Source organism: Vipera ursinii (assembly GCF_947247035.1).
Source record: "Vipera ursinii genome assembly, chromosome: 6".
Lineage (NCBI taxonomy): Eukaryota > Metazoa > Chordata > Lepidosauria > Squamata > Viperidae > Vipera > Vipera ursinii.
Genome location: NC_139515.1, coordinates 73,494,797 through 73,521,291, shown reverse-complemented (window position 1 = coordinate 73,521,291; position 26,495 = coordinate 73,494,797). Strand labels below are relative to the sequence as shown.

At 40.8% G+C, this 26,495-nt stretch overlaps 2 protein-coding genes across 3 annotated transcripts; one reads left to right on the top strand and one right to left on the bottom strand.

Moving 5' to 3' along the window:
• Positions 1 to 1,153: 1,153 nt before the first annotated feature.
• On the top strand, positions 1,154 to 7,189 carry ETFBKMT (electron transfer flavoprotein subunit beta lysine methyltransferase; the record flags this gene model as incomplete). Its single annotated transcript, XM_083365168.1, has 3 exons — positions 1,154 to 1,470; positions 5,668 to 5,798; positions 6,846 to 7,189. 3 exons carry the CDS (start codon positions 1,154 to 1,156, stop codon positions 7,187 to 7,189), a joined length of 792 nt encoding a protein of 263 aa, XP_083221294.1.
• A 2,244-nt stretch (positions 7,190 to 9,433) lies between these two features.
• AMN1 (antagonist of mitotic exit network 1 homolog) lies at positions 9,434 to 26,254 on the bottom strand. 2 transcript variants are annotated; one of them, XR_014492791.1, is made up of 8 exons: positions 25,830 to 26,254; positions 23,652 to 23,784; positions 21,565 to 21,709; positions 19,016 to 19,233; positions 13,789 to 13,865; positions 13,414 to 13,470; positions 12,023 to 12,134; positions 9,976 to 10,038 (listed from the first exon to the last, which is right to left on the bottom strand). XR_014492791.1 is itself a non-coding variant. In XM_083365201.1 (7 exons), exons 1-7 carry the CDS (start codon positions 25,877 to 25,879, stop codon positions 9,965 to 9,967), a joined length of 789 nt encoding a protein of 262 aa, XP_083221327.1. In that variant the 5' UTR covers positions 25,880 to 26,254; the 3' UTR covers positions 9,434 to 9,964. The 2 variants fall into 2 exon arrangements, 1 of the variants encoding a protein (XP_083221327.1); XM_083365201.1 differs by lacking the exon at positions 13,789 to 13,865 and having other exon boundaries at positions 9,434 to 10,038.
• Positions 26,255 to 26,495: the final 241 nt, after the last annotated feature.

The window sequence follows — 26,495 nt, the reverse complement described above, 5'->3', positions numbered from 1 at the left end:
AAATAAGAGAGCCCTAAGGGAGGAGGTGGAGGCGAAGAACTAAAAATGAGCTATACAGTATATTTTAAAAGATTTCCTTTTTTGGTTCTGAAAATGCACACTTTTTATTTGATAACATTTATACTCCAATGGGACGCGGTGGCTCAGTGGGTTAGGAAGCTGAGCTTGTCGATCAGAAGGTCGGCAGTTTGGCAGGTCGAATCCCGAGTGCCGCGTAACAGAGTGAGCGCCTGTTACTCGTCCCAGCTTCTGCCAACCTAGCAGTTCAAAAGCACGTAAAAATGCAAGTAGAAAAATAGGGACCACTACAGTGGGAAGGTAACAGCGTTCCGTGCGCCTTTGGCGTCTAGTCCTGCCAGCCACATGACCACGGAGACATCCTTGGACAAGCTCTGGCTCTTTGGCTTTGAAACGAAGATGAGCACCGGCCCCTAGAGTCGGAAACGACTAGCACGCATGTGCAGGGGAACCTTTACCTTTACTTTTATACTCCCTTTCAAAGAGATTTTCATGTGGCCTTTGCCCCCTCCCAGTTCTTGATTCTGACACAAAGCATTTTTAAGATACATACAAAGATATCATAATCTATAATAGCTTTATAATGAAAAGAGGATCTGTCGGTGGGAACTGGGCAAACATTTGTAATAATCAGGAAGAAGCGAGAGCAAAATTTAATTTATGCTATTCATAACAAGGTCAGTAATGAAACATGGGGTTTACAAGAGATTCAAAGTTCAAAAATATTCCGCCACTCTGAGGAGGCTACATAGGGTGGACTACTAGTGGCCTTAACAAAAGCCTCCATCCATTTTCATAAAACAATTCAGACAGGGGTAGTTAAGTAAAAGAATTAACAATATCAATCAGAAACAAGAATAATACAATTTAAATACAAAAGCACAGCCTGCCTTAGTTCTCATTTAAGTAATTAACCTATGACAATCTGTGTAGTAAAAATCTGTTATTTTCTTTTCAGGAACCAAAAATATCTTCTTCTGTTTTTAGGAGTGTTGCCCATTCCTTCTGAAAGCCAGAACTGTGAGATCTCCTCATTCCCAGTCTGACATTGGAGAATCTTGACGTGCTCCAGGCAAATATTTTTAACCATCTATATTGAAGTTGGGAAGACATTGGCCTAGCAGGAAAAGGACACATGGTTTTTCTCAGTTGGAGAAGATTGCTGCACTTTTGCGGTAGGACCAGCTTTGGAAAAGACTTGCAGAAGAAGCAGAGAGACTGTTTGGTTTGGAGGTGCTACCATAGAAGAACTTCAGGAAGACATGTAGATCCTGAACTGAGAATGTTTCTAGAGCAGAATACGGAAATCATTGATAGTGGGAACCTGACCCCAGAAATAAGATTACGTCTTCTGACTCCTAATTGCAGGTTTTGGCATGACAAAGCTGCTTTGTGGCCTTATGCGGAGCCCTACTGGGCAATGTACTGGCCAGGAGGCCAAGGATTATCCAGGTATAGAACACCAGAAGGTTGAGATTTACCTGCTGTGCAATCAGCTTAATAGGAAGCTGACTAAATGGTGCTATAATAGTATAATAAAGGATAGTAAAAATGGAATTCACCTGATTTCCCGAACAGTATATTATAAAGCCTGAGGCATATTAGTGTACAAAAGAATCCTTATCCCAAGTCATGTAGGACTTTCTCAGTTCTGCTGATAACCTTAATGAGTCTTCTTCAAATAAATTGCCCTTCAGTTTGTCAACTTCAACTGTCACAGTTCTCAATATTGATCATATTGGATGGAGAATTCTGGGAGTTGAAGTCCATACATTGGGAAGATGTCCAAGTTGGGGAAGATGAACTGAGCAATAAACTCACTACATGTTGGATTTGCATATCATTCTAAGATACAATGTTGATAAATGAGTGTAATGCAAACCCAGCCTAAATCTCATAATCAGTACATGGAATGGTGTCCCAAATAGGGACTGGTTGCCAGTGGTACTAGATTAACAAAGAAACTATATACTATCTGTCATTGCCCTTAGCTATTAAACTAGCTACAGCATTGCAGACCATTGAGATATCCAGGTACTTTTCATAGGCTACCTGTTATAGGGGGTACATTGTTCAGATCAGTTGAATTTATTGCATAAATCATTATGCTGAATTATGATATCTTCTGGAGCAGTTGAGGCCTTTTGAAATCAGTGCATCCAGGTTAAGGACTAGATTTAGAAATACAACTGAACAATGATCTCAAGTCTTCAGAGACAATATAGCTACATCTGTTCTGTACCAGCCTGCTACCGGCCCTGCAGCAAAAGCAGGGACGACCCCTTTACAAACGGCAAGAGGCTGGAATAAAGCCTGCCAAATTTATTCACATAAAACAAGAGCAAGACAAGACACCAACCATAAAACACGAGCTAAGAAGGAGGAACAATCCAAGCAGTTGCCTTCAGCAAACCAGCCCTCCCACACATTCCCCTTATATAGAGTTCAGGGCGTGGCTTCTCTGTGCCTCCTTCCGAGGAGCCCCATTGCCTTCCTCTGTTTACTCCTACTTGACTGCCTCCTGCGTCGGGCATCCTTGAACAGGGCCAGCTGTGGGTCATCTTCATCCACGCTGTCAGGCTCACACAGCTGGGTCTCCACCAGGTGGGAGGGGCCTGGCTGGGGGCTCTGCGGAGCCTCAAAGCCATCATCAGCAAGTTCTTCAACACCCCCCTCCTCCTCCTCCTCTGAGTCATCCGACCCAACTGCCGAACCCACAGGCTGACCCTGAATCACAACAACATCCATACTAGGCTTAATTCCTGTTTCAATGATTGGGAGAATGACAATCTCAGAATTGGTGCCTACAAACCTCAGAATGAAATAGAAGCAAATGAAGCAAAGACCTGAAAGATTTTGATAATCTCACATCACCTATCACAAGATCTTTCGCCGAGTTTGCCAAATTCATTCTTTAGATTTTGCCGTCCTGACCCTTGAGGTTTTAATTTCCACCTCTTTTATGAATGCTATAATTGTTTACTTTTCCTATTCCCAGAACCGTTAGGAAACTTTTAATTGGTGCTGGCTTGTTCTGAGCTCTTGTGTTACTTGGAATTACAAAGTTTTCGTAAACAAAGAAAGGTGGTGTAGTCTACTGGTTAAGGTGTTTGAACAGAGACTGGAAGGCTCAGTTGGCATCCTTGGGCTCATTGCTCTTTCTGAGCCCAGTCTATTGCACAGGGTTGTTATTGTGAGGACAAGGTAGAACGATTGAGTTGTTCCTGTACAGGATATCAACCTAATAAATAGCAATAGCATCTAGACCAGGCATGTCAAACTTGCGACGTCACGTGACGTCGCACGATGTATTGCGACTTTTTTCCCATTGCCGGCAACGGGGTGGGTGCGGTTTCAGTATGATGCATCCGGCCCGCAGGCCGGCAGCTTAACATGCCTGATCTAGACTTATATACTGCTTCACAGTGCTTTACAGCCCTCTCTAAGTGGTTTACAGAATCAGCATTTTGCCCCAAACAATCTGGGTCCTTATTTTACTGACCTTGGAAGGATGGAAGGCAGAATCAACCTTGAGCCAGTCAGAATCAAACTCCTGGCTGAGAGCAGTGAGTTAGCCTGCAATTCTGCATTCTAATTACTGCGCCAGCACAGCTCTTTAAATAGATGAGGTAGTTTCATTTTGATCCTTTGAACCCAAACTGCCCCATACACGATATAACCACATATGGCAACCTTCCCCAATATAGTGGCCTGATTTTTCAGCACGATGTATTTACTGGGTTCCTGCAGCATATTCAAGCAAAATGTGATTTGTTTGCGACTATAAAGTTGTGTGAACCCATCAATGTGACTTGTAAACCAAGGCTTGTTGCTTAATGTATTCTGGGACCTAGCCTTTTATGCTTTACTCAGAAAATCAGATTGCTGACCCAAAGCTATATGTGGCCCTCAGATCTTTCCCAGATGATGATGAAAACTGACCCAAATTTCAGAGGTGAGAAACAGGGCCATAATGCAAAATATTCCCCAAATTTCAGTCCGAGCCACACACAAGATGTGTACTACCCTGTTTTTAGCATCCAACTTCCAAAATGTCAGGGGTGCCTCTTGACCACTGAAAATTTACTTACTGTTAGGACACCATAGCCAAATTCATAAGAACACACTAAAGCAAACATTAAAATTATTGCTAAGCACACTGATTTGTGCTTTAGACTGTAAGCCGCCCTGAGTCTTCGGAGAAGGGCGGGATATAAATGGGATTAAAAAAAATGCAGACTCAGCCACGCTTACTGAGTTCATATATTGCACTGAGCCATAATGTGGTTTATTGGTTGAGTCTTTAGAGTGGCGTATGACCTACTTCCCTTTTCTTAAGCTCTCATATCAGAGAGATGTGGATGTTACAAATGTCATGCATCACATACAAGCTTTTATACAAGTTCTACCACAACTCCTTTTAAAGGGTTTATTTTCACAATGTCTCTATTTTTACATACCTATGTATTGTATGCCTTGTGTTGTGCTTTTACTTATACTGACCACCAGGTGACAGTATATGACCAGTTTTGTCCTATTTGGGATTTATCAGCTGAACCCAGTTAATATTGCCCCTGGTGACCATTATAGATAAAGCACCACAATAGTTTTGGTTGAGTATCTCAGAGGCTATGGAAGAGAGGTGACCTTGGAGGTTTTCTAGTCCAACCCTCTGCCCAGGATAAGGGTACTGAGACCATCTCAGTGAAATTGCTATCCAATCTTAGCTTGAAAACCACCACCACCACCGAAGCATCCATTACTCCAGGAGGCACGCTTAATAGCTCACATGGTCAGGAAATTGTTGCTTTTCAGTTTGGATTTCAGCCATGAAATCCACTCCATTCTTAGGCATTATACAAAATAAATCCATACCCTGTGACATTTAAACAATGAAAGTTGACTATTATTTTCCCTATTTTTTAGATTTAACCGTTCTGTACATGATTCCATTTTTAAGCTCATCATCTTTGTTAGTCTTCACTCTTTCCAATTGCTCAGTGTCCTTCTTGTATTATAATGACTGGAACTACACTCAGTATTCCGGGCATACTGGGATGACCACTGCAGTATTTCCTGTTATTTTAATGAATTGTTGTGTTGATACAGCCCAAGATTTCATTGGCTGATTTAGCATCTACAGCACATAAGCCTAGCTTTTCTGTCCCTCTTTGTGGTGTAGCACAATTCATGAAAGCAAACTGATTATTATATTAAGTAATAATTGAAATAAATATGGCTTAATACATTTAATATAATATATAAGACATCCTTCCACTTATGAATTCTAGAGGTGGCCTTCATGGTCATTTAGTAAGGGTTAATCAAGCTCCTTAATTTTCAATTATATCCAATGGATATTTTTGTCACAGGACGAGAAACTCTCTCTCTCTTGAAGATCAGCTTGAAGTGTGGTTTGTAAAAATAAAAATTTGTAACAACCATAATTTCTTTTAGTCATTCTCATACAATTTTAGCTTAGTTGATGATGAAGCAGTTTCATATTAAAAGACAAAGTTGTTAGCATTTTGCTTAGAGATGTAAACATTTCAGATCAAATTGAGTTAAGGCATTTTGAAGAGCTGATTAACAGACTTTGCAAGATTGATTATTTTTTTTTACTATTCTTTATTTTCAAAATATACTCAGATATCTTCTTGATAATCCAAAAGTGGTCCAAAAGAAGAAAGTTCTGGATCTAGGAAGTGGTTGTGGAGCAACAGCTATTGCAGCTAGCCTAAGTGGAGCATCACAAGTTGTTGCAAATGATATTGATCCTGGTAAGCTATTTTCTACCAGATGTAGGACAAGCTAAGTTCATTAGGATAAACCTACAGTGTCAAGCATGTTTTGAAGTCTAAAGATCTGTATTAGATTTACACATAATGATACCTTAGGAGTCTTAAACTATGGCTTAACGAGCTCACTCATAACCACAATGGGAAGTGGGTAAAAAGAAAAAAAGACAAGGCTGAGTTATGATTGATTTCATATCTCAAACCAGACCATATGTTGGTTTAATGTCACGTCGTAAATGCTTTGTAAATAAGGGAGCAGTTCCTCATCTCCTTCAGCAAATGCCTCTTTTTTGAGAATGACAAGCAGTGACTCTCACACGGAAAGAATGCTAGAAATGCTGGTGTGTCTATAGCAGGGGTAGGCAACCTCGGCTCTTTTATGACTCATGGACTTCAACTCCCAGAATTCCTGAGTCAGCTATGCTGACTCAGGAATTCTGGGAGTTGAAGTCCATGAGTCATAAAAGAGCCGAGGTTGCCTACCCCTGGTCTATACCTTGGCAGGTTCTGGAACATGTTCATTATATAAAGCAATGTTGCTCACTTTGACAGCTTTAAGAGGTGTGGACTTCAACTCCCAGCTGGCTGGGGAATTCTGAGTGTTGAAGTCCACACCTCTTAAAGTTACCAAGGTTGAGAAACACTGATATAAAGAGCAGCTTTCAAATTCCTTATTCTCCCATCTGGAGGTATTTGAGGTGAAAGAGGTTCCCACGTCCTCCATGGGGAAGCCTGTCAGGTGGTCTTATTTTGAAATCTTACATTTAAAAACTTACCTAACAGAGACAATAATGTGCACGTAGAAGAAATGAGTCTGACTTAATGTGAATGAAGTGGGAGGGCAAGCAGCAAGCCTATTTTTTGGCTAGGAAGCAAGAACGTTACCTTGCATTACATCTTCTCTAGGAGAAGAGGTTGTATCTAAATTTCAGATGACATTTGTCAGCTCTTTCTTGCACTCTTCCTACAGCAATTGAAAAAGAAAACATTACCCAACATTTTAATTAATTTATTTTCTTGGTATCTCAGTTGCAGCTGCTGCCATGGTGCTTAACTGTGAATTGAACAACATAGATCCCATCCCTGTTTTAACAGAGAACCTGATTGGTACTGATATAGGCAAGTGGGACCTTATTGTCTTAGGGGACATGTTTTACAACGAAGAACTTGCGGACAGCCTCTCCGAATGGTTGAAGAAATGCATCCAGGATGATCAGACTGAATTGCTGATCGGGGATCCTGGCAGACCCTATTTTGTGACCAACCAAATTCAGAGAAAGTTGCAGAAAGTTAGTGAATATGCTCTTCCTAAATCATCACCGGAAGAATACAACGGTTCAACCAAAACGTTTATCTGGAATTATCAGCCTTAAATTTCAGGGGTCTTGGAAATATTAAATCGGTTGATGTTACTTTGAATCTCTTGAACTCCAGTTCCCGTACATTGAGATTTTAGCCTCTATCACTATATACGTTCCAATGTGTTTGAACACTTGTATTTGCAGCCATGTTAGAGTGGGACAACAGTATGACACACAATTAAAAGAAAAACTTTTGCCTGATTGTGGCTGAGAATGCATTATTTTAAAAATATCCTCAATACTGTTTACGTGAATAAAAATGCATTTTATTTGTAGAGGGTGGCCTAGCAACAGCAATTTTATATCTAATGGAAATTCTAAACTCAGGCACTATACCTGACAGCTAGTTGCTGGTACTGGCTGGCCAGTGGATACCCATCTAGGAAGGGGCAATCCTTGGGAGTTTGCTGTATGTTGATCTCCGGAACATTTGTCTTCTTTTCATGCTGTTCTGTAACATCCGCATCCATGAGAATGTATGTTTTGATCTTCCAATTGTTGGTTCTCATCTATCACGTCTGCTCAGCCACTCTAGCACACATTTGATGTAATATCCTGGTCCAAAATGGAATACCATGCTATCCATTCTGGCATGACTTTGTTATTACTCATGTTTGCAAACGAATGGATCATTCTGGCTTGATGTCTTTTATTAAGCTAATTATTATTGTACAGAAGCATTTACTGAATATGTTCACAAAGGCTGCTTTCTGTTTCAACACAACTATTCTCGCAGGTTTGATCAAGCTTTGTATTTTCTATATTTTGACTCACTGTACTCCATGTACTGTCCTAAAGAGTGCTGGGTGAGAATTCTTTTCTGTTGTGCTAAATTAATTGATTAGGATGAATGTCTAATTCCTTATTCAACAATAATTAATAGTAATGCATGATAAAAGGAAAAAGTAAAAGATTGCTACATCAATTTACAGAATGTCAAAATCCATAATGGTCTATATTCTTATTATTACAAAAGACAATGATAATATCTTAGTGGGATAATTTCCAAAAAGTATTCATGTCAGTTTTTTGTAGCAAAAGTAATCAAGAATCTTGTGTCAGTTTAGAGACTAACGTGTTTATTTTGGCAAAAGCTTTCAAAAATAAAACTTCAATGAATGTTACTGTAAGTTGTCTTTAATAGTTGGTTGAGAAGAATAAAGGGGTTACAAATCAAATACATAAAAACACCTTAATTGGAATATGGCAGTGATGAAACTTTTAGAGACCAAGTGTCCAAAAAACGGTCCCACCTGCCCCCGCTCCGCCCCATCTGCTCCGCCCCCACACTGGCCCCACCCATCTGCAGGGCCACCCACTGCCTCCAGATTGCCCAGATGGTCCAGCAGCGGCATCTGTGCGCTACGGGGCGTGAGGGTGTAGTCTTGTCCCTGCTGCCTGGCTGCCATGTCCTTTGCTGTGCTGCTCCGTGCAGGCTGTGCTCAGGGGCGACTCTCCGGGGGGGGGGGACTGCTGGTGAGGAGGGGGTCACGGGGGGAGGTGGAGCTGGGGCAATGTTGCGAGTGCCCACAGAGAGGGCTCTGACTGCCGCCTCTGGCACTCGTGCCATAGGTTCGCCACCACTGGAATATGGCATCCCATTCTCTCTACATGGGGCTGCCCTTGAGGACCACTCGGAGGCTTCAGCTGGTGCAGAATGTGGCCACGCGAGTTGTGATGGGAGTCTCCCAATACTCCCGTGTAACACCTCTTCTCTGCGAGCTGCATTGGCTTCCAGTTGCCCTCCAGGTGAGATTCAAGGTGCTGGTGATGACCTATAAAGCCCTAAATGGCATGGGCCCAGATTATCTTAGGGAGCACCTGCTGCCAGCATCAACTTCCCATCGTCCTGTGCGCTCCCATAGGGAGGGCCTCCTTAGGGTGCCGCCGGTCAGGGAATGCCGGCGGGTGATCCCCAGAGGGAGAGCATTCTCTGTGGGTGCGCCTGCCCTTTGGAATGATTTACCTGTGGAACTCTGGACTGCCCCCGACCTGCGCTCGTTTCACCGGGACCTGAAAACCTGACTTTTCAATCTATCTGACCTGGACTGAGGGGTTTTTTAGTTTCAAGTTTTCAACATTGTTTTATTGTTGGGCTATTAGTTAATTTAATTCTTTTTAATTCTATTTTTTATCTTAATTTTATATTGTCTTTTAAATATTGCCCTGTAAACTGCCCTGATTCCTTCGGGAATAGGGCAGTATAGAAAACTAACTAACTAACTAACTAACTAACTAACTAACTAACTAACTAAATAAATAAATAAATAAATAAATAAATTCTGTAGGTATCAGCAAAGCCCCACATTAGCTTCTTCCCTTAAAAATTACAATAATGAGTTCTATGACTGGTTATTAATAGAATTAAATGAAATTCATGCTATGTACAACTTGAAGAAGGTTTTATTTAGATACAAACAAACCATGGCTCCTGTTACAATGGATGCATAGAAATAGAATGGTCCTCACTTAAATGACAGCAAAGCAGGCAGCACAAGATGGTTCCATGAAATTTGCTCCATTAGCTTACTGGTGTTCTTTCTGCTTTTGCATTCCCACATTTACTGTAGTGCTCCAAAGCTTCACAAAAATGCAAAACACTGATATAACCTAGCTTGGAGAAAACCAAACATGAATAGCATGTTTGCTCTTCTCCAACTGAAACTACAGTTATCAACAGCAAATGTTGTTACTAATCAGAACTTCTGAGGAGACTCTCAGAAATGGTCCCTTGGGGGAAAAAAAAAGAAAATGAAAGAAGTAGTGCGTTGTGATTTCAAACAAAAATCAATAAACAGTCCATGAAACCTGCTTGAATTTTTTGGGCCCAACCAGCTGCTCCAGTGCTACTCGGGAACGATCTGCAAATAAAGTATGCTATGTTTAGTTTTTATTTTTAAGGTTAAAGAAATGTTTATGACAGGAACAAAGTAGTTCGAAGGAATGGCCTTCTGTTATTTTTCTACAATACCATTGTATAAATAACCAAAATCCAGTTCAATATGTTGATCTATTATATTTTGTTGGCTTTTAAGACTGTTCATCCTCCTAATATTTTAGAAGCATGTTATGGCTCTCTTAATAGCAGGAGTTTCCCAGAGCAAGAATTCAGAGAATGAAAACATGCTTTAACTTTTAGCAAACAATTCCAGAAAGTGTGAGAAAAGAAAGGCCAAAGTTCTTCAACAGAAAAGCATAATAGAGAATGCACAAACTTTGAAACAAGAGTGGACTATAAATTCTGTGCCATCTTTTCCTGGACTCAGACTATCAACTCTTCAAAATGGTTAATACTAATACTAGTAGTAATAGTAATAATAATGTTGGAAGGAACCTTGGAGGTCATCTAGCCCCATGCTTAGACAGGAAACCCTATACCACGGGTGTCAAAAAAGCCACGTCACTTGACTTGTCGTGACATATCGTGGCTCTTTTTGCATTGCCGGCAATGGGGTGGGGTGCGGCTTTGGTATGGTGAAACCGGCCCATGGGCCAGCAGTTTGACACTCCTGCCTTATATCATTTCAGACAAATGGCTGTCCAGTCTCTTCTTAAAAACTTCCAGTGTTGGAGCATTCACAACTTCTGGAGGCAAAATTTTCATATCTGAACTAAAGTCAAGACGTAATTCCTAATTGTGTTGTTCAAACCTTTGGAAATTACAACTTAGATCAATGTTTTTCAACCTTGGCTACTTGAAGATGGATGACTTCAATTCCCAGAATTCTAGGAGTGCTGGATGGGGAATTCTGGGAGTTGAAATCCATCCATTTTCAAGTGGCCAAGGTTGAAAATCACTAACCTAGATCATTCCTGACATGGAGAACCTCACAAAGCAGTTTTTTAAGATACATTTTTCTTTCAAGAAAGAATGTTCATATTAAATTCTTAATTAATTTTTCTAGTAGGTCCTTCCACAGTGTAAATGCTAATAATTATATTACATCCTCATCCACGGAAGTCGAAGAAGCAACTATTGGAAAAGGAGACCAATCTTTTTTCCTTACTGAGAAAATGTGAGTTTGAACGTTAAAACTGCAATAACAGCCAGTAGTAAGATAATTAAAGATAATTATCACATAATAAAATAATAAGAATCAATGTGATATAGTATTTAATGGAATGTCTCAGATTCTTATCCACCCTTAACCATGGCAGCTCCGTGTGGGATTTGGATCAGTTGCTCTCTCTCTCAGCCCACCTCCCTCACAGGGTTGTTCTGGGGAAAATTAGGAGGAAGGAACGATACTTATATTGCTCTGAGCTACTGTATAAAATGTGGGTTCTAAATCTAGTAAGTAAAATAAATAAATCAAATAACTATATCTCCTACCAATGAATTAGCACCAATACCTCTGGAAAAACCCCTTCATGGTGATATTTAAACATACAACCAAATTATAATTAGATAGTATATGCAAAGGACATAGTCTTGGCTTGTGTGATTTTCATTTTGCCTTAGTCTTCTTAGTGTGGATAGTTATTTCTCAGTGCTCAGAAAATCTGACTTTGTTAATAACTTTAAATATGAGTCTGTTAATATCTTTAAATATTTAAAGAGATTAACTAGGGCTTTTCTATTCTTGGACAGCAGTTTCACAATCATAGGAGGACTCCTGTTTTAACCTCACTCCGGCTTTTAGATAGTATAGCAGTAGTTCTAAAATACAAAGGATAGTTGGCATTTTATTCTTCACCCTGCTTTACTTACTTTCATTTGTAAAATTATTGTTTAAATAAGTTAGAAATGTTATGTCACACACATGATGATGTTCTGCAGCCAATGATATCATAATACATGCAACGTCATTTTGACAATCTACTCTAGTCAAGATTTCAAGTCACCTGTTACGAGTGGGCATCCATGAAATAGAAGAATATGTATCATAGGGCAGTATGTGAGGACAGCTTCCACAGATGTATCTGTCAAATTAACACATCGTTCCATATGGATCTCCTATTAAGGATAAAGAATAATGCCATCAGTAACTATCACTCAATAAATAAAATAAATAAATCTCTGTTTTGTGAAATATGATTGGAACAATAAGAAGGGTATTAGAAGAGAGATTATAGAAGAGACTAATGTCTTAAATAATTGCATGAAGTCACGGGTGTTCCTAATCTCTCACAGGATGAATTGCTCTAAAGCAGGGGTGTCAAACTCGCAATGTCATGTGACGTGTCGTGACATATCGCAACTTTTTTTTGCTATTGCTGTCAATGGGGTGGGCGTGGTTTTGCTATGATGCATGTGGCCTGCGGGCTGGCAGTTTGACACTCCTGCTCTAAAGTAATTTGAATCTCATATGCTATACATTGAAATTTACCAAAGAGTTTCTTCTTGATAATATCTCTGTTACTTCCAAAACAAAAATAAAAACAAAGGTGACAAAGGACAACTTTTTCTCATTCGTTTCTGTATTTCAGTAATATAGTAAATATATTATCACATGAAGAAAGCATCATATGAGTAGAGAAAAATCTCACCTCTACCTTAATTTTAGATTCAGAAAGTAGTGATAAAATATATTTTTACGCTGGCTGAGTTTTAGAAGCATAGGGAAATTGATTTTACAAACAGTTTTGACTGCTTTATTAAGCATTTGTTTTTATCTATGTTTTAGTCTCTTTTGTATTTCAAAAGAGATCTGGTAGACTGCAGCTGATGCAACTGTATGAACCTATTAAGGCTCCCCCTGCCCCAGCTGAGTACTATTCTCTTTTGAACACCTTATCCCACAAGTCACAATATCTAATTCAGGAAAGGTGGAAAAGTGAGGTAACAGAATGAGGAACAAGAGACAGAAACTGAAGGGGCTGAATAAATATATTACAGTCTTCATGTGTTTTAAGCTTATTTCAGTCAAAACCTTTGGTTCAGCATTTATAAATCTATTCTTGTTTATGTATTCCTTGGCACAGAGGAAATCACGTGTGATATAATATGCAAGAACAGACAAAAACCAGAAAACAACTTTAAGATACATTTACTGCCCAATAGTACTACTGAAAAACAACATACTATGTTTATATAGCAACAGCAATAGCACTTAACTCATATGATCTACATTAAGTTTGGCACACTCCTCTGTGGAATTCACCCAACAGCTGTTAATTGAAAAAGTATCCTTGAGTGTTAATAAAAGTATCTTTGAGTGTTGATGTAGTAATTCTCCCCTCCCACATATGTAACTTTCTAATAGCAACTTTAATTAAACATATCCAAATATTACCTTTAAATTGTTTGAACACATTCCACTAACAAGTGCCATCACCCCATCATCAGTGACCTAAATGGAAAAAAGGATCTTTTATCAAGTGGAAGCCAAAACATTATTTCTTCTCTTTCAATAATGGAAATTTATATATAATCTATTGGTTTTTTATTTATATGTGTTTTCAAAATAACTTGCATTAAAAACAGAAGAAAAGTACAATAAATAACAAGGCTAGATAAAAGGTTCCTTAATTAACAAGGAAAGTCAAATTTCTTATAATCAAAACCAATAAGTAAAAACTCTGGAAAAAAACCCTGAAATTTAATAGAAATAGGTCTGAAGCTTAGAGAACAAAAATAAGATGCATAGGTATGAGATGAGAATACCTGCCTTAATAATACTTGTAGAAGCACATCTTGGAATTGTGGTTGATAGCAAACAGAAAATGAACAGCAGGGTGAATGTGACTGTAAAGCAGATGCGTACAATTTTAGGCTGAATCAACAGAATTGTATTTTTCAAATCATGTGAAATAATTATTGCACATTACTTTGTTTTGGTCACATCACAAATGAGGTACTTTGTCCAGTTTTGAGCACCACACTTTAAATAGGATTCAAAAGTTCAGCAACAGACAATAAAGATGAATACAGGATTGGAAACTAAGCCATATGAAAAGAGATTGAAAGAGGTAGAGATGTGGTAGAGAAACCTCAAATATAAATACACATTTACTTAGGGTATCAGCTTTAGGACAAGGCATAAATGTTTCAGCTTGCTAAACTGTAATCCCCAGTGTATTATGGGGACAAAGCATAAGGGATAAACAGGAAAACTTTGCATATATTATAGCTAAAAGAGAAGTATATAGTTAAATGGGAAGTACATCAGTGGAAGCTATGCTATGGTACTGCTGAAATGACACTTATGATAATTTTGTGGTTAACCTATCTACAAGCTTGAAAGGTGACTGCTTTATTTACAATTATGTAAAGGCTTACTGTAAAAGGACAGGAGAACAATTTTTGACCCTGTAGTATTAAGCATGCTGCAGCTTGTGAAAAATGCTGCAAAAAACCCCACCACCAGTGGATATTAGGGTGGGTTACATAGGCTTTGAGAGAGATTTGCTTGAATAAAGATCTGCAGAATAAAGCTTATTTTACAAGGCTCATCTCAGTACATTCAATTTGGGGGGAAGGACACACTGGGAAACTTTTTGGCAACCCAGATGGGACTGGCCAGGGGGCCTCCACCCAGTTCTGCCAGACTGGCCACTTTGCAGCTATGTGATTTAAGAGATCAGGATTCACTGATATATGCAACAGAGTCATGTTGGATGTATGTTCCCTTTTTATTCAAGTACTGACACCCATAGCCTTACCTGGGTAGAATGTCAAAGTTCAATGAACATTTCTGTTAACGCTAGAGGAGAGGTTTTAAAAAAAGCAAGAGATGAGGCAACAAGATGGCAACTAGCCAAAAGTGAGCCAAGTACCATATGAGATGATGCCATATCCAGAGCCTTCCTGGAATCATAACAAAGATACTGACCTTCATAGATTGAAGACCCTATAAAGGCTGTTTATTGGAAAGTCTTAGAAACGGGGTTCCGAAGCAAAAAATCTGTCAAAGATTTATGAAGTACGTAGAATGCAAATAAAAATCCAGGGGCATTTCTTGAGCAGTTGTATAAAGCTTTTAGACAATATATTGACTTAGACCTTGAATCTGCTGAAAATATGAGAATGGTTAATTTGATTTTTATGGGTCAGAGTGTTCCAGATATAAGGAAAAAACCTGCAGAAAGTTAAAAGATAGTGTAGAGATGAAAATTTCCCAATTATTAGAAATAGATTAAGGATATATACTAATTGGGACTAGGTGAAAGGCAAGAATGAAGGTAAGAACATGAAAATTCAAGGGTCTATATTGGCGGCTGCCTTAAGAAATAACGAGAAAAGAGAGCCTAAAGATATACAAATAGGAGAAACTGCAATCAGCTGTGAAGAAAAGAGGTTTGCAGACACCAATGTGCCCTCTGTAGACAAAAAGGTCAATGGTCACAGGAGCGTCACCGAAAGAGAAGAGAGGGAAAACAAGACATCACGAGATAGGATAGTGGCAGCCCAAATGGAAGATTCAGACTGAGGAGGACTGGGATCCAGAAAACAGTTTATAGTTTCCTCCTGCAATGAGTACCCGGTTAAACTAGAACTATGAGAAGAAATGTTTTCTTTTTTTAATTGATACTGTAGCCACTTATTCAGTTATGGCTAATTTGCAAGGAGAAATATGTTAACAAGTAGGTACCCACCGTAGGAGTCACATGTAATAGGTCACTTTTACAACCAATGGACTGTGAAATGGAGAGGGGAAAGTTGGATCACTAGTTCTTATACATGCCTGATTGTCTGTTACTTTTGTTGGGAAGAGACATTTAAAGCAGAACTGACGTTTCGTGAGGACAAAGTCACTTGATGTTACCAAAAGAAGAGAGATGGAGAATGCAAGGGTGTATGTTACATTTCACCACTCTGAATAGTGAGATACCCTTGGAAGTTGAAGATGTAGTAATGTCATGGGTCTGAGGGACATGGACAAGCAAATCATGTGACACCAGTCTGGGTGGAATTATTGGAAGGAGTCACCACACCCAGGGTGAAACAATACCTGTTAAAATGGACTTAAGTCCTTGATGAAGAAATCTCACTTATGAACTGATTAGAGAGTGCCCATCTGACTTTAATATCCCAATTTTGCTAGTAAAGAAACCAAGGTCCAATTAATATAGATTTGTTCAGGATCTGAGGGCAGTAAATCAAGTTACAATGACAATGCATCCTACAAGGCCTGACCCGGGGGGGGGGCAACCTGAAAAAGCAAAAGAGCCACTGGGAACCGGTTCCATCACACATAAAAAAAGGTGGGAGCCGTGTGTGTCCATCCACGCACGCGCATGTGCATAAAATGTTTTGCGCATGCACAAAATGTTTTGTTTTTTGCGCATGCGCGGATACACGCGCATGGTTCCTCTTTTTTTTATGTGGACGCACCTGCACGCCAGCGGCAACGGGTCTCCGTGGTGACGGGCGCTTGGTTACGGTGCCACCTTCAGCCGGAGCCACCCCCGGGACCTCCAAACTGCCGCCCGAACACCCGTTTGGAGACCTGCTGGTGCCGGTTTAGAAAGCTGTTGCGGGCCGCGGCAGCTTTCCAAACCAGCACCAGCAGGTCTCCAAATGGGTACTGCCGCTGCCTGTTCCGAGAGGTGTGCGCGCAGCTCTCCAAACCTTTGGAGTGGTGCGCGCGCACCTCCTCCCATTCGGAGTGGTGCGCGCGCACCTCCTCCCATTCAGAGTGGTGCGCGCGCACCGACCCGTGGCCTAACCCATATACTTTATTGGCAACTCTTCCACCTGAGGGAGACGGGTTTTCCTTGTCAAATTTAATTGAAGCTTTCTTTTTCATTTACTGGAATCAAACAGCCAAGAGATTTCTACCTTGTTTGGAACTGCCCTGGCCATGGATTTGAAAACTGGAATCTCCTCCTGTAAATGTACTCTGCTTCAATATGTGGATGACTTATTGATCTGAAGTGAAACCAGTAAGACATGTATGCAGTGTGCAATGGGAACTACTAAACTTTTGGGGCCAAGTGAGATATCTTGTATCTAAGGGAAAGGCCCAAGTGGCTAAAAAGACTCTTACTTAGGATTTGCCATTTTGAAGGATCAACAACAATTGTTGCCAGAAAGGAAAGAAACCATCTGCAGACTAACTGAACCTAAGAACTGGAAATAATTATGGGGATTCTTGAGGAACGGCTGGTTTTATAGGATCTGGATTGTAGTCGTTACAAAACGTTTAGTATGAGGCAACCCAAGGAAAAGATTTAGATCCATTTGAAAGTATACCTGAATGTACAGCAGCATTTCAACAAATTAAACAAAAACCACTGCCCTAGGCTTACCAGATTTATCCAAGCCATTTCAGTTCTATATGGATGAGTAGTGAGGTGGCTATTGGTGTTGTAACACAAAATTTGGGGCCATTCTAGAGAACAAAGGAAGCCAATGGCTAACTCCAAGCCCAATAGTGTTCAATTTGGATGAAGGGTAGTGCGCTGGGAAAGCAGGTAAATAACTTAAACTTGAGAAAAGATGATAGGAGGAGGGGAGGTAATAACAGCTCTCCTAAATACCTGAAAGAATGTCACATAGAAGCAGGTCAAGCCCTGTTCTCTCTCATTCCAGAGTGCAGTGCATAAAATAATAAAGTTAGTATGCTTTGACTGAACATAAAAAAATCTAGTAGTAAAAGAGATTCAACAGTAGAACCAATTACCTAGAAAAGTACTAGGTTCCTCTTCACTGGATCTGTTTAAGCAGAACATTTTTCTGGGTTTACTACCATTTAATTTGGATTACCACGCTGAGCAGGAAAGGGAAAGGGAGATTTGATGGCTTACATGTTTTATTTTCAGCCTTTCATACAATATCTTAATATCTCATGTTGATCTTGTAACGGAAGGACTCAATTAAAACATTCAGTGGCTCATTAGAAGAGAGCTGGATTTCATCCCAAAGTTAACATAAATTTTACTCTAGTTGAAAAAGGGCACATTAAACACATGGGAACAATCATATTAGCTGCATGTAATTGAATAATTAATTTTAATTAGCTTAAGATATGAATTCAGAAATTAAATTTGAGTTTTGTTCTGCATCCTGTTTACTGTCTTGAGTGTGAATACTTGCACGCAACACAAAAGCCAGGCGTGGCCTACCCCAATCTAACTATAAAGGCTTGCAGGTCCAATGAGCAGATCTGCTGTAACTTTGAAAGGACAATCTGCTTTGAACACCCAGAGATATTTTTTAACAATGTTCCGCTTTAAACAGCAATCATATTAGACAGGGACCCTCATAGATTATTGTATGAAAAACTGCCCACTTTAATAAGAAACCAAAGTGTCTGGAAACAATTGAAACAGGGTATATTTTACTGGCATGAAAAACAATAATGATCACTAAGGAACAATGCAGAGCATTGAACAAAGCAACATTACACATTGTATATCTTTGTTACATAGAAACAATAAAAATAAAACAAATCATACTATGACATGCATTCTTATAAACAAATGGAGATCTCTTCCTGCTTTAGACACTAGCACTGTCTACTATAAACAGTGAAATTTATTGTGCCTATATACTGCTTCCTTTCACACCACACAAGACAACCATCTAGTTTTTATTATCTGTCTCTTTTCCAGGGTGACATTACTAGCTGCCAGCTTTTTTACTTTATTTTACTCATGTTTAAACTATACTCAGCATCATGCCTTTCATTAAACCTCCATGCAAATAAACTGAAATGTCAATGGAGCACCCCTTTTTTTTCTTGGGCATCACACTGAGAACCCAGAATCTAATGCCTACCAAAGCCAAACAGGGAACGGTCTAGTATCTCCAATTATTAAGACAGCCATTTGATCCCTCTTAATTTCAGAATCCCATTTCTGATACTGAATAATCTTATCAAATTATTTATGAATTATCTTGATTTCCAATGTTTTTCAAGATGCTGTTGTAATAATGCTTTTCAATCTTACTTGGGTTGATGAAAAATCAACGCTGTGCAAGGATCTACAGTTCTGCCCAAGGGCTTGTAAGGATGTGTCTGTGATGTTGGAGCATCCACCTATGTTGACTATTTGTAAAAGGCGGCAGTTGAGGGCAAGAGCAATGATTCCACTGTCCGTTAAGTTGCTGCATCTCTTAAAGGAGGCTTCCTGCAGATAGGGACACGATAAGGCCAGTGCTGCAACTCCTGTTGAAGATGGAAGGCAGGTTTTTCTCCTATAGATAAAACTCTTATTACAATGTATTTAAATATAAGAGTTTGATTTCATTGAGTTTTAGTTTGCATAATGTACCGTGTTTCTCCCAAAATAAGACCTATCCCGAAGATAAGCCCTAGCTTGATTTTTACACATGTGCCCAATATAAGCCCTACCCCAAGAATAGAAATCAAGCTAGGGCAGGGATGTATGGAGCTGCCCCATGGCCCCTGCACCCACTTACCTTAGGACCACTGCAGCCAGGTCTCCCACACCTCAACATCTGTCATGCCACTGCCCAAGTTCCTCTGCAGCTGCTTGCGGCCACATACCATGTGACACACTGTGTTGCTGCTGCCGCTCAAAGCAAGAAGCCATGAGGCTCATCACGCCACTTACCTTGCTGCTTGTGGCAGGCTGCATGGCGTATTGCACTGATCGTGCTGGTGCCGCTGCTTGCAGCAACAGCGTGATCGGCACGATGAGCCTTGCAGCCTCCTGCTGTGAGTGGCAGGGGCAGTGCGATCAGCACGAGCTACGTGGCCTCCTGTTGCAACCGGCGGCAGTGGCACAATGTGCCACGTGGTGTGCAGCTGCAAGTGGCCACAAAAACACTTGGGCAGAGGCGCAACAAGTGTTGGGATGTGGGAGGCCTGGCTGCAGCGGTCCTAAGGTATGCATGTAAGACATCCCCCGAAAATAAGACCTGGTGCCTCTTTTGGAAGCAAAATAATATAAGACCGGGTTTTATTTTCGGGGAAACATGGTACATAAAGGATTTTGTTTTGTTGATTTTTAAAGAAAATCAATTATTTCCTTTTCTGAACTTTATGATAACCCAATAATTGAGAAGAGTCTTAGGAGAGTAATTTTCTCAACCAAGATTGGATCATCTGTTTGTTATCAGCATACCACTTTCCAATAGATTTAAAATATTCTGTCATCATAGGTTAATGGTTTCACAACGACTCATATGTATATACATTTTCTTTGTTTTTCAAATTTCTCATTCATTTCTCTAGTGCTACATCTGAACTGAAAAGCAAATAACTGGAAAAGACTTTGAAAGAGATCCTAGAGTACTTCCAGCCTGTTGTTATTTAAACCATACTCCCTGGAACTCCAGGGTTCTAACCATATCATCCAGGGGTTCAAAACCAGTTTCTATTTACATTGTATAAAATGCATTATTGCAACATTAATTGTAACATGTTTTTCAATTTTATTTATTTATAGGACTTACATGGCTGCCTCTCATACAAAATCTCTAGGCAGCTCACAGAGGAATAAAATGAATTACGTTTAACATACTTAATGGGTTCCACAATGACTTTTTACATTGAAAAAGATTCTTCAGTTATTTCAACTGGTATTCCCCAAATGAGATCTGGCCAGATGATCTGGACCAGTATTACCAGTGGTGGCGAAACTTTTAGAGACCGAGTGCCCAAACTGCAACCCAAAACCCACTTATGTATCGCTGGGTGCTAGGTGGGCATGGTCGCTGGGTAGGTGTGGCCCGCTGGGTGGGCATGATTATGGTGGTCATGGTAGACTGGGTGGGCATGGTCAGGGTGGGTGTGGCCAGCTCGATGTTGCTCCTGGGGAGGGATGCCTGTGGGGGCCGGGCAGGGTTGGGGCAGATCCAGGGGGTCTCAGATGGATGGGGCAGTGGGCAGGAGGGCGTCTTGCTCAGTTGATGGCTTGGGGGGAAGGGGGCAGCTACACCCCCTCCCAAATGCCGCCGTCTCACAGGAAAACTCCAAAAAGCGACAAGGAAAAAAAGTTAAAACAGAAGTGTCTCACGATGGTTTTCTTCCCTGGGGTGGGTGGAGGGAGGCTCCTGAGCCCCACAACTCTTCCGAAGGGGGGAGGAGGTGAGTGGGGAGGGTCTGTGCTGGGATCGGGGCTCCTCGTGCCTTCCGCTGCCCGCCTGCTCTCTTCTGTTGCAGAAGCCGTGGCTCCGCTTGCCTGGCAGGGCGGGGGCACACTCACGCACGGGGACGCACATGGGGCTGCTGCCTTGCTTTCCGTGCCGTGCTGGGGCTGGGCTAGGTGCGGAGCCACCTCGCCGCTTCTTCCCCCGCGGACATCAGAAGCACCCACCCCACCTACCGTTCATCCCGGGTCAGTATGAATACAATATACCTGCAAGAACATGATCCCACTCATAAATGGGATTTCCTAACTTCCACTAAAAAGTTTCTGTTCCTATCTTTGCTAAAGTATATAAATTAAAACAGAACATAACAAACAACCTAAACAGCTATCACTTGTATCTCCCATGGTTCTTCTAAATAATCATTGTGGAGAAAGTATACCTTCAGAAGTTATGGTCAGCCTGTTGTTTTTCCAAACATTTACATTTATCTTTTTAAGATGCCTGCAGTTACAAAGCTGTTGCAAGGCATGGTCTGAAATATCACAGTCTCGAAGATCCAGTACCTCTACTGCAGGGTGAAGAACCTAAAAATGGCAAGTATTTCAATCAGACTTTACAAATGTAAATAAAACAAAGCAAAACATGCCTCTCAAAGCCTGTTATCTATGGATATTCTATTCCTTAAAACATAAGACTGGCTGATGGCCCGTATTTGGACTTTTGGAACATGACTTAACTATATTTCAGCCTCCCACTTTGGCTTTTGGGACTCATTGCAGACAAACTCTCTAGGAATTAGGACTTCATTGCTCTATGCATTTTTTGCAGAAATGCCCTGTCATTACTTACATTTAATAAATCCTAGGTAGTCATTCAGCTTACTTTTTCAAAAATGTAACTAGCTTTATACTGTATACTGTTCTAAGCTATGTTTTAACAAGAGATAATCCCTAATTTACTAGATTCATATAATATGCTAAACTGTAAATTATTTACCAACCATGTATAGTAGCTAGAATCACATAGCATGTTAAACTAAAAATATACAAGCACATATTTCAAAGCCTTCCAAACTGCAACTCTCATCATCCCCAGGATAGAAGTATTAGTCTTCATACTGTGTTTCATTGGCAGAACAAAAAGTTTTTTCCTCAAGTATTGCAGTGGAAGACACAATCTTCAAAGAAGAGTCTGAAAGGGTCTTCATACTGAGACAACAAAACTCAGCATATATATAGTTTCTAAACTTCATGTCATTGGTTACACACATAACTTGCATATAGTCTAGAATACTATTGTTAAACAATTAGATGTGAATCTATTTTGGCATAAAAGGAGATTCTTGTGGTAAAGAGACGTAGTGCATTGCTTGCAGTTTAAACATTCTGGATTATGATATATCCTGTGAGCCACCTAAATATTTCTTTTGAGCTTTTTCTCATCATCCAGACTACATTTTATTGTTCTTTAATATGCCTTTTTTAATATGTTCATCGCCCAGCAGGGATCATGCTCTACAAGAACTCCATTTATATCAAGCAATAACAACTACTTATTCACCTGGAAGTATGGCCAAGGGTGAGATAAATAGCAATTCAAACTGTCATGGAAAAACCCAAGGGAAAAGACAAGAGACAGCAACACAAAACAATAATTCTTACTTTAGGATTCAGAGGTTTATTTTTCTAATAATAGCATAATAACGTAACATCACTTACATTAACAACCCATTGCAATGAGGACCATATGGTATAGCAAACTCAAATAGGACAGCTATAGACCAATGGCACTGAGCCAGACTTAAACCAATATTTTTATACTTTTCTATTGACCACCCACTCATAATTCTTACTTTGCAAAGACAGTTCCCATCTGAAACCTCTATGCATCTGCTACTTTCACTTCCTCTTTTCCCACGGGTAAAATACTCATGTATATATATAGAGTCGAATATATATATATAGTCGAATCCCGAGTGCTACGTAACAGAGTGCCTGTTACTCGTCCCAGCTTCTGCCAACCTAGCAGTTTGAAAGCACGTAAAAATGCAAGTAAAAAATAGGGACCACTATGGTGGGAAGGTAACAGCTTTCCGTGCACCTTTGGCGTCTAGTCACGCCGGCCACATGACCATGGAGACGTCCTCGGACAAGCACTGGCTCTTTGGCTTTGAAACGGAGATGAGCACTGGCCCCTAGAGTCGGAAACGACTAGCACGCATGTGCAGGGGAACCTTTACCTTTTTACCTACTTTGCCATTTACATTGCACAAAGCTCAGCAGATTACAAATAGTACGTTCTTATTAGGAAACAGCATAAAGTTCAAATTAAAGCTTTAAATCACTACTGTGGGGGCCTATTTCAGGTTTGTTCTAGCCCTCTTATTATATGAGAAGGAGGATATATTTTCATCTCCCACAAAACCCTTCAAGAATGCCACAATTTATCTCTCTCATGTTTAGAATCTATTGCACATCAGCTAATACTGAAAAAGTAGTAAAGACCATGATCTAAATGGAAATTTACCATGCTAATATTTGTATCTGTTATCCATCCTTGGATACTCAATGATTTAATCAGCTTATCTTTTATGTTGGGAGGCAAAGACTTAATATCTGCAGCATATTTGGATATGTTTCTTGTTAAACAATGAAGGCATCTGAAGAGGAAAGAAAAACAATTATATGTTGAAAATATTTTGTAACCGCTGCAATATCAGGTATAAAATCATACTGTCTTACTCAGCAATACTTACTCAGCAATACACTTGGCTTCTTTTTATAAATATAAAGCCAAGTAAAAAAACAAGCATTTTTTTTAAAAAAAAGTATTAGGGTATTTCACTACAGACATGCACAATGTATACTAGTCATAAACAGGAACAAATGAAACACAATAATTTTAAACAAGTTCTAGTCACAAACATGCTGCTCATGGCTACTGATAGGATTATGGTGAGATAAATTATATAATTACTAAATTTCAAACTCTGCTCTAAAGAATTTTGAAGAAACTCACATATCTGCTAGAGAATTCTCAGTGACCGGTGAGTTGTTTTATTTTTGCAATAAACCATAAAGTAACATGTATGAACCAAATCAACAGCAATTCAGTCAAAATCCTTGGTTAGGCCAAGTAGGGCTTATGAAGTCTGACCTAAATCAAAGTTATCAGTTTCAACCTCTTGTAGGTAACCATACTGGTGTATATTTATTTCTCATTGGTTTAGTGATAACTCTCCATGAACCAGACTAGTGGTTACTTGTGAAATAAATAACACTGAAATATGAGATTAGTTACTTGTGCAAGCCCACGCTAACTTGATTTTTAGATTATTCTCCAGACTTTTATGTATCAAACTCTTAATGATTACTCTAGACCAGGGGTGTCAAACTCAATTTCATTGAGGGCCGCATCAGCATTGCGGTTGCCCTCAAGGGGCCGGGTGGGTGTGGCCAGGGTGGGCGTGGCCTACTGGGTGGGCGTGGCTAGAGTGCGTATGACCTACTGGGTGGGCGTGGCCAGCTCTACATCGTTCGCATCAAGGGTGCCTATGGGGGCCTAGGCAGGAGTGGGACAGATCTGAGGGTCTCTGGCAGAAGGAGGGTCTCTGGGCCAGGGCCAAGGCAGTGGGGGCCATTCCCTCACTGTTTCCAGGATGGCTTCACGGGCCACATGAAACCGCTTCGCGGGCCGCATCCGGCCCCCGGGCCTTGTGTTTGACATGTCTGCTCTAGACCAGGGGCATCAAACTGCTGGCCCATGGGCCGGATGCGTTAGGGCGAAACCGCGCCCACCCCATTGCCGGCAATGGCAAAAAAGTCACGCACGCCACGTGACGTTGCAAGTTTTGACACCCCTGCTCTAGACTTTTTCAGGTTTTAATGTTGGTCCAGCTAATCTGTGGTTTCCCAGATCTTCCTTACCCATTTTAAAAATGAAAAACCCTTGCCACCCTCCTCCGATCATCGTTTGTAGGATTTCGCAAAGATAATTTAAAAAGTTTGGCAAACCCTTTCAGTATCTCAGTTTTCCTGGAGGGAAAAGAAAAAAAATAATATGTGTGATAGAGGGCACAGATGTAATTCACAACCATGTACCAATGTGACACTACCTGGCCATATCTTGCAGATTTTGACACACACACACACACACACACACCCGCCGCACCCAAATCCTAGGATGCAGTGAATCTAATCCTGGAGATTTAAATTCATCCACCTTTCATTCTGCTTCTCAGAAATACCTATTGGACTACAAACTCTTGCTAGCGCCACAGCCAAATGAGGAGCTGAATGAAGGTTTGGCATCAGATTTTGCCACTTTTATTAAAAGCTGGGATCCTGATGCTTCGGCCTTTCTCTTATTCTGAGCGCGAATGCTTTTTTTTTTTTTTTGGTCGTTCGTTTCATTGTTTCACCTCAGGTCAGCCTCGGGTTTAGCTTTCTCGGCTTCCTTGGTGACCCGACTTCCTTCCCACCTCCTTCACTTTCCCTCAGAGAAAAGGCACACGATGGGGAGAAACTGCCAGCTCCCCTCTAAAGTATTAGCTTTTTTTTTTTTTTTCAACCGAGCAAAGATGAAATAAAATACAGAACAACCAGGGGAGAGACGGAGGGAGGCTGGATGAAAAAAGGGTAGTTCGGGCCTCGGGAGAGACGTCTCCTCGGTGAGGGAAGACCCTGGGAGGGATCGGCCACTTACAGCTCCAGGAGCGACTGAACCGTCCCTCCGCCTCCGTAGCGACAACTCATCGCCAGGCCTGGGGTCGCTCGCCTCCTTTTCCTCACAGGCCGAGCCGGCGCCGCCGGGTCAGAAAACGTCGCTCATTTCCTCAGAAAGAGCGCGCTCAGCCCACCCCTCCCCCCCAGCCCTTCCATGGCTGCGGAGCTCGGCCGCCGGGTTGTGCGAAGGAGCGCCGGAATTCCCAGAGCGTCCCTGGGCGAGAGCGGAGCACTTTGGGAAATGTAGTGCCGCGAGATTCTCTCAGGGATTGTAAGGGTTTCGTCCGGATCGAAAAAGGAGGACGCCGTCTCGGAGAACCCACGCGGCTGGCGCGCGCTGCTTTCGGTTTCCGTTCCCTCCGGCAGCCCAAGTGCGTTGGATTAGGTCGCAACTCGTGTATTTGTTTAAAGCAGGGGTCTTCAAACTTGGCCCTTTTATGACTTGTGGACTTCAACTCCCAGAATTCCTCAGCCAGCAAAGCTGGCTGAGGAATTCTGGGAGTTGAAGTCCACAAGTCATAAAGGGCCAAGTTTGAAGACCCCTGGTTTAAAGTATGATGCATTTATAAAATGGGTGTGCGTTGCCGCTGGCGCGCGCATTTATGTATTATGCATTGATTAAATGAGTTAAGAGTTGCAGATCACG

Bases quoted from the DNA above. Each gene is read 5' to 3' on its own strand.
- AMN1 (XM_083365201.1), bottom strand. From the start codon at position 25,879: ATGAGTTGTCGCTACGGAGGCGGAGGGACGGTTCAGTCGCTCCTGGAG. The intron at 23,785-25,829 runs GTAAGTGGCCGA...TTTCCTCTTCAG, and splicing joins GTTCAGTCGCTCCTGGAGCT to ATGCCTTCATTGTTTAACAA. The intron at 21,710-23,651 runs GTAAATTTCCAT...TGCCATTTTTAG, and splicing joins CAGATACAAATATTAGCATG to GTTCTTCACCCTGCAGTAGA.